The sequence below is a fragment of the Coregonus clupeaformis genome, chromosome 11 (genome assembly GCF_020615455.1).
Source record: "Coregonus clupeaformis isolate EN_2021a chromosome 11, ASM2061545v1, whole genome shotgun sequence".
NCBI classification, from domain to species: Eukaryota; Metazoa; Chordata; class Actinopteri; order Salmoniformes; family Salmonidae; genus Coregonus; species Coregonus clupeaformis.
In genome coordinates, this window is record NC_059202.1 from 1,039,455 (window position 1) to 1,052,848 (window position 13,394).

At 44.1% G+C, this 13,394-nt stretch overlaps 1 protein-coding gene across 5 annotated transcripts in view; it reads left to right on the forward strand.

The window, feature by feature from the left end:
* The window catches only part of LOC121562355 (lipopolysaccharide-induced tumor necrosis factor-alpha factor homolog), a 63,226-nt gene that overhangs the window by 49,485 nt on the left and 347 nt on the right, over nucleotides 1-13,394 (forward strand). For 2 of the 5 annotated variants that reach the window (XM_045223406.1, XM_045223407.1), the window contains exons 2-6: nucleotides 6,602-6,730; nucleotides 7,207-7,281; nucleotides 9,135-9,209; nucleotides 10,036-10,186; nucleotides 10,517-10,614. In XM_045223406.1, coding sequence (XP_045079341.1) covers nucleotides 6,607-6,730; nucleotides 7,207-7,281; nucleotides 9,135-9,209; nucleotides 10,036-10,186; nucleotides 10,517-10,614 — 523 coding nt within the window. In that variant the 5' untranslated portion in view covers nucleotides 6,602-6,606. Of the gene's footprint in view, nucleotides 1-216; nucleotides 491-6,601; nucleotides 6,731-7,206; nucleotides 7,282-9,134; nucleotides 9,210-10,035; nucleotides 10,187-10,516; nucleotides 10,615-13,394 lie in introns of those variants that run through there. The other 3 variants (XM_045223408.1, XM_045223405.1, XM_045223410.1) reach the window with 3 other exon arrangements.

Sequence of the window (13,394 nt, forward strand, 5' to 3'; positions counted from 1 at the left end):
ACAGACGGATGGTCTGACATTCTCCTGTTGAATTCTCTGATACAGAGCAGAATTCATGGTTCCTTCTATTAAGGCAAGTCGTCCAGGTATTGAGGCAGCAAAGCATCCCCAAACCATCACACCCAAATGACACCATGTCCCCTAGATAGTGCACTACATTCCACTCCCCTGGTGTGAGTGGAATGTCCCCTTTCCTGTTTCCTGTCATACTGGGATTCGTCACACAGTGATGTTGCAATTACACTGGAACTAGTGATTGACCAACGGGTGTAGTTATTTTCCATCAGGCTTGTTTTCACTATTCAGTCACTTAAAATAAAGTTACCTCATCTGCCTCACACCTCCCTCACTCCTACCCACTGTGTATGCGCTCTCTCTTGCTCTCTTTCCTACGTGGTTCACTTTCTCACTGTATCTCGAGCGAGTAGGAGCTCTGATCTTTAGCTCCACACAGTCCACAGTACCTCGTCTCCTCAAGGACTCCAAAAAGGTAAAGGGCTGTTGCTCTGCTCGTGGCTGGGAAAGGGTGCTCTGAGCTGGGGGGTTTCAGAGTGGTTCTTTGGAGGATATAATAAAAGATGAATGAGTTGTGTGTAGGACTAGGAATATCTGTGTTTTGTTTTGTGTGTGTGGCTATGTAAGAGGGAAAAGACTTGTTAGAAAAGGGGTGTTTTAAAAAATCAGTTTAGAGAAAACACACCACCAGTCACACACTACCTTATTCTAACTCTGTCTTGGTGCCTAATGTTTGGCAGCGCTGTTAGATGTGTACACACAGACAGTGGCAAACTGTTCTTCACACACCAGTGAATTTAATAGCTAACCAAACCATGATATCATTTATGGGGAACTGTCCAGCTGTTCTGTGGGATGTTGGATTAAGGAAATGAAAATGAAGCCTTCCGTAAATGTTTAACTGACTAGGGTGTGTGAGTTTGGGTCCCTGCCCATGGTAAATGTGTATGGTAAAGATCAGGGTTGGGGTCAATTCAAATTGAAGTCAGTCAGTTCAGGAAGTAAACTGAAATAATTGAAAAAAGGGAATCTATATTCAATGACTTCTTAGTAAACGGAAGAGGAGAAGCTATTTATTTAAAAAGTTGTTAAATTTTTTTTTTAAATTCAAAACACTTCCTGAATTGGGTGTCTTTCATTCTTATTAACCCTGGTAAAGATTGATAACCAGATTACAATATCCTCTGGGGAAATGGCTAGTAGTGATGGTGCACTGGTGTGTGTTTAGTAGGGATAGTGAATTGGTGTGTGTGGCAACAGCAGGTCCGCTTGCATAACTCTCGGCATTGTTGGGAAGGGCCTGTAAGTAAGCATTTCATTGTTAGTCTACACCTGTTGTTTATGAAGCATGTGACAAATACAATTTTATTTGATATTCATAATGAACTTTCCCAACTTCACTTGTCACCTACAGTACAGTCACCCAACTTACATTTACATTGTAGTCCTTTATCAGACACTCTTATCCAGAGCCACTTACATTTAGTGAATACATTTTTTTTTTATACTGGCCCCCAGTGGGAATCGAACCCACAACCCTGGCATTGCAAACACCATGCTCTATCAACTGAGCTACATCCCTGCCGGCCATTCCCTCCCCTACCCTGGGCCAATTGTGCGCCGCCCATGAGTCTCCCGGTCGCGGCCGGCTGCGACAGAGCCTGGATTCGAACCAGGATCTCTAGTGGCAAAGTTAGCACTGCGATGCAGTGCCTTAGACCACTGTGCCAACTTCAACTGACTTGATCAGTCTCTCTCTCTCTCTCTCTCTCTCTCTCTCTCTCTCTCTCTCTCTCTCTCTCTCTCTCTCTCTCTCTCTCTCTCTCTCTCTCTCTCTCTCTCTCTCTCTCTCTCTCTCTCTCTCTCTCTCTCTCTCTCTCTCTCTCTCTCTCTCTCTCTCTCTCTCTCTCTCTCTCAGTTCCTTTGTCTCTTGAGGGAGTAGCAGCTCTTATCTCTAGCTCTACACACACACACACACACGGACATGCCTGTACGTGCATACAGGAACACACATGTGTATGTGTGTGTGTGTGATAGAGAGAGCGAGAGAGAGAGAAGACAGGTGAGTGAGAGAGGGGGGAAGGGGAGAGAAGGTGGGAGCAGAGACATAATTTTGTAAACTTGATATTTTCATAAGGTGTGCTCACTGTCTTCCACTCCCTCTCTCTCTCTCCCCTATCCCACCTCTCCCCCTCTCTCTCTCTCTCTCTCTCTCTCTCTCTCTCTCTCTCTGTCTCTGTCTCTGTCTCTGTCTCTGTCTCTGTCTCTCTCTCTCTCTCTCACCCACAACCACACACGCCCATGCATTCACACACGTACACACAGATGTCTTTTGCATCATTTTATCTTGTCAAACACATTAGCAAGAAACGCCTCATATATGAATGTCAACTACACTTGGCACCTACTGTACAGTTGATGGCCCAGCCAACTTTAACTGTCTTGATCAGTCTTGTTCTCTCTTTATTCTCTCACTCACTCACTCACTCACTCACTCACTCACTCACTCACTCTCACACACATACTCACACACTCTCTCTCACACACACACACTCACTCACACACACACACACACTCACACACACACACACACACTCACACACACACACACTCACACACACACACACACACACGCACACACACACTCACTCACACACTCACTCACACACACTCACACACACTCACACTCTCTCACACATACACACACACACACACACACACACACCACACTCACACTCACACTCACACACTCACACACACTCACACACTCACACACACACTCACACACACACATACACTCTCACACACACATACACTCTCACACACACATACATACACTCACACACACACACACACACACACACACACACACACTCTAACACCCAGCGCTATCAGGCTCCATTGTGTAGTGTGCTTGGCAGCTGATTGTTGTTCTGTTTGGTCTCTGAACAGTGATCAAGTAGGCTACTGTGGCTATTTGATCATAATGTAGACCTACCAGAGTGGCCTACCATCAAAAACAATGTAGAAAATTCATCCCATAACATTTTAACATGGAAATAGCTGTTCAATCGTTCAGTCTACAGTAGCAGCCAATGTGTAATGTAGGCCTACATTCCATGAGACTTTTGAAAAAAACATTCAGGGCTTGACATTAACCTGTTTATCCACTTGTCCTTCAGACAAGGAGGTGACAGAAAATGTTGTTGTTGTTTGATATAGGAAACTATTTTACAAAATAAAATGCATCATTATTCCCATATCATTATTACAGAGAATCAGACAAATTATGCTACCCTCTGCCTATTGGCTACTTAGTCTCAAAATACAACACTGCCCCTTTAAGACATAAAAATGCTCTTTACCTGACTCGCTTTTCAAAGATGTCTTTAAATGCACGCGTTTTGTGCTCTTGTAGGAAGCAACCACTCCCCTATTACTGACTACAAATTATCTATAACTGGACTAACTAGCAAAGGATATGAACAAATGTACACAGGTGGCTACATGCAGCTCTCGCTTTGATCTCAAAACAAGCGCATCTACTCACAACCTCTCATGCTGTAAAGACAGTCCAGTTCAAAGTGAATGGCACATATATGGCAATGGTTTATTTGCATATAGGCCTACTGCAGCTCTGATTGGTTATGAGGCACCGGTCCGTGTAGAAGTATGTGCCTGTCAATGCAATAGAATCCTACTCCGATGCATTCTGCCTACAACAAAGTCTGTTGTATATTTGGTTTTGCATACTAAGTCTTGCATAGTTCGTTTTGTTTCGGTATGTTTCATTGAAAGTAGCTAATATTGCATTGATTCGATCACAATACCCACAGTAAAGGGAACCGTTGATAGTGTTAACTAACGGGGAAAACTAGAGAGTTGAGTGAAGTTCAATCTCGTTCTTCTCTGCACACTGATATTTCTTCTGCGCAGCAGCAGTCCCACACACACACACACACACACTAAACAACTCTACCTCACTTCCTCATGATCCCATGGCACAAAGTCCACTGATAAGCCTCCATTACAACTTCACAATAACACTATTGTCAACTACATGATGCGGTATAACATTTACTCATAAGGACTGTCCCAAATTGCAACCTATTCCATATTTAGTGCACTACTTTTGACCAGGGCCCATGCGGAATAGGGTGCCATTTGGGATGTACACCTACAGTGCATTCGGAAAGTATTCACAACCCTTGACTTTTTCCACATTTTGTTACATTACAGCCTTATTCTTAAATCGATTAAATCGTTTTCCCCCCTCATCAATCTGCACACAATACCCCATAATGACAAAGCAAAAACTGTTTTTTAGTCATTTTTGCAAATGTATAAAAAACTAACAAACGAAAATATCATATTTACACAAGTATTCAGACCGTTTACTCAGTACTTTGTTGAAGCACCTTTGGCAGCGATTACAGCCTCGAGTCTTCTTCGGTATGACGCTGTATACGGTAATACCTGTATTTGGGGAGTTTCTCCCATTCATCTCTGCATATCCTCTCAAGCTCTGTCAGGTTGGATGGGGGAGTGTTGCTGCACAGCTATTTTCAGGTCTCTCCAGAGATGTTCCATTGGGTTCAAGTCTGGGCTCTGACTGGGCCACTCAAGGACACTCAGAGACTTGTCCCAAAGCCACTCCTGCGTTGTCTTGGCTGTGTGCTTAGGGTCGTTGTCCTGTTGGAAGGTGAACCTTCACCCCAGTCTGAGTTCCTGAGCACTCTGGTGCAGGTTTTCATCTCTCTGTACTTTGCTCCATTCATCTTTGCCTCGATCCTGACTAGTCTCCCAGTCCCTGCCGCTGAAAAACATCCCCACAGCATGACGCTGCCACCACCATGCTTCACCGTAGGGATGGTGTCAGGTTTCCTCCAGACGTGACGCTTGGCATTCAGGCCAAAGAGTTCAATCTTGGTTTCATCAGACCAGCAAATCTTGTTTCTTATGGTCTGAGAGTCTTTAGGTGCCTTTTGGCAAACTCAAAGCGGGCTGTCGTGTCTTTTACTGAGGAGTGGCTTCCATCTGGCCACTTTACCATAAAGGCCTGATTGGTGGAGTGCTGCAGAGTTATATAACCTCTACATTTCCTGATAACGTGTAGATTTTTATAAAAGATTGTTTGTTCTTAACGACTGACCTGCTTACTGTAAATAAAGGTTATTGATGAGCCTGAGGTTAGATTGAATCAGGAGGTTAGAATTTGTATTTATTTATTGAACCTTTAATGAACCAGGAAGTCCCATTGAGATCAGAAGACCTGTTTCCCAAGGGAGACCACCATTATGTTTAAATGATGTGATGTATTATAGCTGATTCCAGATGACATACTGAACTGTGTTTGCCTATGACTGACTACATTGTCTCAAAACTATCTGAGGGGTCCTAATATGGCTTTGAATCTTTTACTGCAGTGAGTGATTCTTGGTAGTCTTAAACAAATCTACTTTGAAACCAAAGTATACACCTCACAAACATTGTTAAGGGCTTAAAGAAAGAAGACACCTGTACCATGTCAGGTATAGAGTTGAAATGTATTCAATTTTGAGTTTGCATCCCAATATTACACTTTATATACATCACAGAAGACTGAAATATAACAAAACGGTTTGACATAGAAACACCGGATTTTCGCAGTAAAAAATAAATAAAAGCGTTATTAATGATACAATTATGAAAAATATGAATAACATTCCACCCATGAGGCCAAAGAGGGAGCTTCTGGACATTGACTGCAGGAAAGGGCTACACCTGTATTTTGTATTGACAACTGATGTGTCATTGTGGAGTGACAATTTAAAGTTTTCTAACTAACTCTTAACTGTTGCTCATTCAACAGTAACATAGACCAGGATTAGGGTTAGGGTTAGGGTTAGGGTTATTCTGATGGTTTTAGCTCCATGGTGCCACAGTGGGTGGGTTATAGTTAGGGTTATTCTGATGGTTTTAGCTCCATGGTGCCACGGTGGGTGGGTGGCATTCATTACCGGTGGTGTGTTATAGGCTTGTACTACTCAGAGGCTACAGGCCAAGTCTTTGTCTAATGAAATGTCACCACTCTAGTTATTTGTCCAATGAAATGTCACCAAACCTGCCCGGTTGAATACAGGAGTGTGTATCATTGTTATAAGCAACAGCTTGATCAAGAAGTGTGTGTATGTGTGTGTGTGTGTGTGTGTGTGTGTGTGTGTGTGTGTGTGTGTGTGTGTGATAGAGAGAGCGAGAGAGAGAGAAGACAGGTGAGCGAGAGAGGGGGGAAGGGGAGAGAAGGTGGGAGCAGAGACATATTTTTGTAAACGTGATATTTTCATAAGGTGTGCTCACTGTCTTCCACTCCCTCTCTCTCTCTCCCCTATCCCACCTATCCCCCTTCTCTCTCTCTCTCTCTCTCTCTCCCTCTCTCTCTCTCTCTCTCTCTCTCTCTCTCTCTCTCCCTTCTCTCTCTCTCTCTCTCTCTCTCTCTCTCTCTCTCTCTCTCTCTCTCTCTCTCTCTCTCTCTCTCTCTCTCTCTCTCTCTCTCTCTCTCTCTCTCTCTCTCTCTCTCTCTCTGTCCCACCTCTCCCCCACACCCCAGACAGTATGGAGAAGAGCCAGTATGGACCCCCCCAGGATGTGTCGGCTCTCCCCTACCCCGGCCCCCCAGTGGGCTACCAGGGAAATGGCGGGGGAACTGCCTACCCCCCTCAGCCTGGCTTCCAGGGAGGTAAGAGATCAGATCTACACTGATACTCTTAGGGACAGTATAAGCTTACACTCTTAGAAAAAAAGAACCTAAAAGGGTTCTTCCTGGAACCAAAAGGGGTTCTACTTGGAACCAAAAAGGGTGCTCCTATGGGGACAGCCGAAGAACCCTTTTGGAACCCTTTTTTCTAAGAGTGTAGTCCTAGACTAAAGAGCTATTTTAATTGAGATTCTCCATTGAGCATGCTTTTCAGACCAGGACTAGGTTTAATCTGTGTTCAGGAAACCAGCCCTTACTCTTTATGTAAATTAAAATGTTACTGGACAGCAACTCCCTTCAACAGTGTTTTCATTAAGCGTTTTGGAAGTATGTGTCACGATAGCCATAGATGTCATGAACATCATTGTTAAGTGCTGGCCAACCACTCTGTATCCCTGGGTTTGAGGTAAATGACACAGTGTATTGATGTATTTATTTATCTATCCCTTATTTATCAGGTCCCCAACCCAGCATGTACCCACCACCTCCCCAGTACAGCATGGGCATGGCACAACCTACAAATGCCCCCGGCGGTGAGTCCCAGACACGCACATGCACACGCACACACACACACACACTGAAGAAAACTCCAAACTATCTGACCAAAACTACCTCAATCGGTTCCTTATTTTATTATTCACAGTACCCTGTGGAAAACGAGAACCAAGTTGTACACACAGAAGGTATCGGCTGGATATCCTGGCCTTAGCAACACCCAGCCTTAGCAACCCCTCTAATCCTCTACCTCTGTGGGGCTTTGAAATATAGAACTAACAACAAACAACACCATTTTTGGGGGGCCTAAGTGGCTCAATCCAGTTCTGTCCTGTTCTATCCTGTTCAATCCAGCTCTGTCCGGTTCTGTCCAGTTCTATCCCTTTCTATCCAATTCTATTGAGTTCCATCCAGTTCTAGCTGGTTCTATCCGGTTCTGACCAGTATTTTCCTCTCCCTACAGTAACCCATGTGGTGGTGATTCTTTCTAGTCCTGTCCAGATTCTTTCTAATTCTGTCCAGTCCCTCCCTCTCTCTCCCTCTCTTTTTCTCGCTTCCTCTCTCTCTCTCTCTCTCTCTCTCTCTCTCTCTCTCTCTCTCTCTCTCTCTCTCTCTCTCTCTCTCTCTCTCTCTCTCTCTCTCTCTCTCCTTCTCTCTCTCTCTCTCTCTCTCTCTCTCTCTCGCTCTCTCTCGCTCTCTCTCTCTCTCTCTCTCTCTGTCCCACCTCTCCCCCACACCCCAGACAGTATGGAGAAGAGCCAGTATGGACCCCCCCAGGATGAGGTGGCTCCCCCCTACCCCGGCCCCCCAGTGGGCTACCAGGGAGGTGGGGGGGAGCAGCCTTCACCCCTCAGCCTGGCTTCCAGGGAGGTTAGAGATCAGATCTACACTGATACTCTTAGGGACAGTTTAAGCCTACACTCGTAGAAAAGAAGGTGATATCTAGAACTTGAAAGGGTTAATCAGCTATCCCCATAGGATAACCCTTTGAATAACCCTTTTTGGTTCCAGGTAGAACCCTTTTGGTCCCAGTTAAAAACCTTTTTGGGTTCCATGTAGAACCCTTTCCATAGAGGGTTCTACATGGAACCCAAAAGTGGGAACCCGAAAGGGTTCTACCTGGAACCAAAAGGGGTTCTACATGGAACCCAAAAGTGGGAACCCGAAAGGGTTCTACCTGGAACCAAAAAGGGTGCTCCTATGGGGACAGCCGAAGAACCCTTTTGGAACCCTTTTTTCTAAGAGTGTAGTCCTAGACTAAAGAGCTATTTTAATTGAGATTCTCCATTGAGCATGCTTTTCAGACCAGGACTAGGTTTAATCTGTGTTCAGGAAACCAGCCCTTACTCTATTTGTAAATTAAAATGTTAATGGACAGCAACTCCCTTCAACAGTGTTTTCATTAAGCGTTTTGGAAGTGTGTGTCACGATAGCCATAGATGTAATGAAAATCATTGTTAAGTGCTGGCCAACCACTCTGTATCCCTGGGTTTGTGTCCCCATTACGCTGGCCAACCACTCTGTATCCCTGGGTTTGTGTTCGCACAGCGCTGGCCAACCACTCTGTATCCCTGGGTTTGTGTTCCATAACGCTGGCCAACCCCTCTGTATCCCTGGGTTTGTGTTCCCATAACGCTGGCCAACCACTCTGTATCCCTGGGTTTGTGTTCCCATAAGGCTGGCCAACCACTCTGTATCCCTGGGTTTGTGTTCCCATAATGCTGGCCAACCACTCTGTATCCCTGGGTTTGTGTTCCCATAAGGCTGGCCAACCACTCTGTATCCCTGGGTTTGTGTTCCAATAAGGCTGGCCAACCACTCTGTATCCCTGGGTTTGAGGTAAATGACACAGTGTATTGATGTATTTATTTATCTATCCCTTATTTATCAGGTCCCCAACCCGGCATGCACCCACCACATCCCCAGTACGGCACGTGCATGGCACAACCTACAAACGCCCCCGGCGGTGAGTCCCAGACACGCGCACACACACACACACTGAAGAAAACTCCAAACTATCTGACCAAAACTACCTCAATCGGTTCCTTATTTTATTATTCACAGTACCCCAGGTGGAAAACGAGAACCAAGTTGTACACACACAAGTTATTGGCTGGATATCCTGGCCTTAGCAACACCCAGCCGTACCAACCCCTCTAATCCTCTACCTCTGTGGGGAGAGTCAAATATAGAACTAACAACAAACAACAACATTTTTGGGGGGCCTAAGTGGCTCAATCCAGTTCTGTCCTGTTCTATCCTGTTTTATCCAGCTCTGTCCGGTTCTGTCCAGTTCTATCCAATTCTATTGAGTTCCATCCAGTTCTAGCTGGTTCTATCCGGTTCTCAACAGTATTTTCCTCTCCCTACAGTAACCCATGTGGTGGTGATTCTTTCTAGTCCAGTTCCATCCTGTTCTATCCAATTCTATGGAGTTCCAGTTTTATCCAGTTCTACCTGGTTCTGACCAGTTCTGTCCAGGTCTGTTCAGTTTGATCCAGTCCTGTCCAGTTCTAACCAGTATTCTCCTCCCTCTGCAGAAACCCAGGTGGTGGTTCTGTCCTGTTCTATCTGGTTCTGACCAGTTCTATCTGGTTCTAACCAGTGTTCTCCTCCCTCTACAGTAACCCAGGTGGTGGTTCTGTCCTGTTCTATCTGGTTCTGGACAGTTCTATCTGGTTCTAACCAGTATTCTCCTCCCTCTGCAGTAACCCAGGTGGTGGTTCTGTCCTGTTCTATCTGGTTCTGACCAGTTCTATCTGGTTCTAACCAGTGTTCTCCTCCCTCTGCAGTAACCCAGGTGGTGGTGATGCAGCAGCATCTGCCTAGCGACGTGCCCAGCCAGATGACGTGTCCCCAGTGTCAGGTCCAGGTTCTGACAGAGACCACACACACCCCTGGACTGCTCACCTGGCTCCTCTGTGGATTACTCGGCATTTTGCTGTAAGTTAGACACGCATGCACACATACACACACACGCATGTACCATATGCAGACATGTAGCACACATTCTTTTTTTCTGTACAGATGGATACACACACTGAATCTCTCTCTCTCTCTCTCTCTCTCTCTCTCTCTCTCTCTCTCTCTCTATCCCATCTCTCTCTCTCTCTCTCTCTCTCTCTCTCTCCCTCTCTCTCTCTCTCTCTCTCTCTCTCTCTCTCTCTCTCTCTCTCTCTCTCCATCTCATCTCTCTCTCTCTCTCTCTCTGCCATCTCTCTCTCTCTCTCTCTCTCTCTCTCTCTCTCTCTCTCTCTCTCTCTCTCTCTCTAGGTGCTGGCCATGCTGTTTGATTCCGTTCTGTGTTGACTCCTGTAAGGACGTAGAGCACCGCTGCCCCAACTGCAAGAGAGTGATCCACATCCACAGACGTAAGTGAACAGACCTAGACCAGACACCTGCCACAAAGTGATCCACATCCACAACGCGGCCATCCCAGGCCCACAGACACTGCTGCCACAAAGTGATCCTTACCTTTATCAACCTATCCCAGTACACCAGTAGTAGGTCCAGGAAGGCTTTCACTACCTGAGTAATGGGGACTCATATTTCCAACCATAACACACACTTGTGAAGCAACGTGCTCCTAATGAAAATAGAAATGGCTGTGGTGAGGGGTCACAGTATAAAGACAATAGGCATCTGTTGCTGAAATGACTACTGGAAGACCAGCTTAACATCTACTGGTGTCAATGTGTACAAGCTAAGGCCACTTCTAGAATACATTTTACACTGATTGTAATGTATGTTTTTATTTTTTATTTTGTAAATCTTCATGTTATACAGAAAGTCTGATTATTTTTCTATTGAAGTTTTTTTTTTTTTAAGGGCCAATCCACAGTTGAAACAATAAAAAAAGCTGAGTCCCCGCCTCTGTTTTTGTAAAAAAGCTGCGGGATGGGGCTGGAGAAATGTAACCATTCTCAAAGACAGAGCTATGCATGCAAGGACTGACCATCCAAAATTATAGTTTTAACCATGGTTTGAGGCTATAGAGTGTTTGTTTACATTTAAAAAACAAGCTTAGATTTTGGGGTCTGATGGGGTACGACAGTTGAACTAAGCTCATGAGGCATTTATAAGTTATAGTCTTCCCAATTCAATGGGTATGTATCATCAATTTTGAAGTCCAAAAATGGATGTAGCAACTGCGGATTGCCCCTTTAATTGATGAATAATAATTGTTTTTAATAATGTCAATAATAACCTCGACTTTTGAGATGATAGTGGCCCTTGTGTTTTTTTTTCAGAAACACACACACTTTTCAAAAATAAAATAAATGTATTCACCTGAAAATAGGCCTGTGTTAGGTGTGCTAAATACCAATGGACCAATGTTAGTAAAGTAATGACTGTCTAGTCTGCATTACGTTCTAATAGTCTAACTGTAGATTACTCATCATGATGATACTGTTTCACAGGGACGGCTTGTTCAATAGGGCGATATGGGCGACGCACTGCCAAACGGGAAAAGGAAGGGATTTTTTTTCTAATCAATTATAAAAAAAAAAAAAAAATTATATTTTTTTTAAATAAATTTATAAAAAATTATATCACGGCAACAGCAGTTATCAGTGTTCACGTCTGATCTGACAGCCACTAAATGTCAAATCAGGCTAAAGTCGTGCTTCAAATGGCCCCGCCCGTTTTTTGGGCGATTTCAGTCAGGTTGAAAATCGCCCAGAAGTCTCTCATAGCCTGTCATGTAAAATCTATTTTTTTCACATTTCAAAGCTTTCAATACATTCTCTATGGGTGTCTGTGGGCTTGCACTTACGCGCTTTCGTCATACATAACGTAACCACGAATGAACGTAACTAAGAAAAGACCAGGTAGCAGCCTCAATCAATTCACTACTACTATCAAAATGGCTAGGCTTCAGTCCAACTCGATTGTGTCTTTGAAAGAAGTTCCTTTTTGTCGGCGAACAAATTAAGATAAATTGGCAACGAAACAATTAGGACCTCCCAGACCAAATTTAATAATTCAACAGGTTTCTACTAAAGGCGGAAAGTCCTACACCCGAGGATTTTCCAAAAATTGGTACGAAACGAAAAAGACATTGCCACTCACTCAACTGGATGACGAGGGATACAGGCTAGCTGTCCGCCGCCACAACGATGAGGTTAGTGTTGATAATCACAAGTTTACTGGATGTGGATATGGTGTAATAAAGGCAGTTTATTCAGAGGTAAATATATCTGGAATCGCGTTCACGGACCCGTTCGTCAAACTCTTAGGGAGCTATAAATTAAGCCCCATTACTTACCATATCAGATAAGAGAAATTGCTGCAGCTACATATATTTTACATCCTGGCCCTACATAGTTCACTATTTGCATCACTTACCAAAATATTACATGTGGTCATATATGCTTGGAAAGTGGAGATGCCATAGAACGTCAAAAAAGTAAACATTGCTGGAGACACATTGTCGTTTTGGAGAAGACATCGCGTTTGCTAGCGAAGAGATTTGTTGTGGCAAATGAACTTGGCCTGGGAATTGCCAGGAACCTCACGATAAGATATATGCATCAGCATTGCGAGTCTCATGATTCTATACGTATTGCGATTCGATACTGTGATTTTATTGCGCACCATATGTCTGTTGCAGAGGGATCAGAAAGCCATGAGAACGAGTTTTGATCAGTCATGGAAATAAAAGTGCTGAAAACTAATTGGCTCCCAATGTGAAAAGATTGAGAACAAGCTATGAAGGAACAATAATGGTGTTTTGGTGCAGGTACAGCCAACTAGCGCTAAAATATTGCGATATTGTCAATACAGTATATCGTAAAGTATCACTATGTAACTCGATTTCTTTCACCCCAATCCCTCAAATTAACGGTAAATAACTGAATTGTTTGCCCCACATTTAGCTAAGATGATTAGCTAGCCAGCTAAAATGTTTTATTTAGTAAGCAGTCGCATCTACAATAGTTTACTGTCAATAACATGTCTCCAAAAATGACGTGGTGTCTCCAATTGTGTTGACATTTTACAATTGCAATGCGCATCCATGAGTATCCACTTTCTGTAGCTCAGCTGGTAGAGCATGGTGCTTGTAACGCCAAGGTAGTGGGTTCGATCCCCGGGACCACCCATACACAAAAATGTATGCACGCATGACTGTAAGTCGCTTTGGATAAAA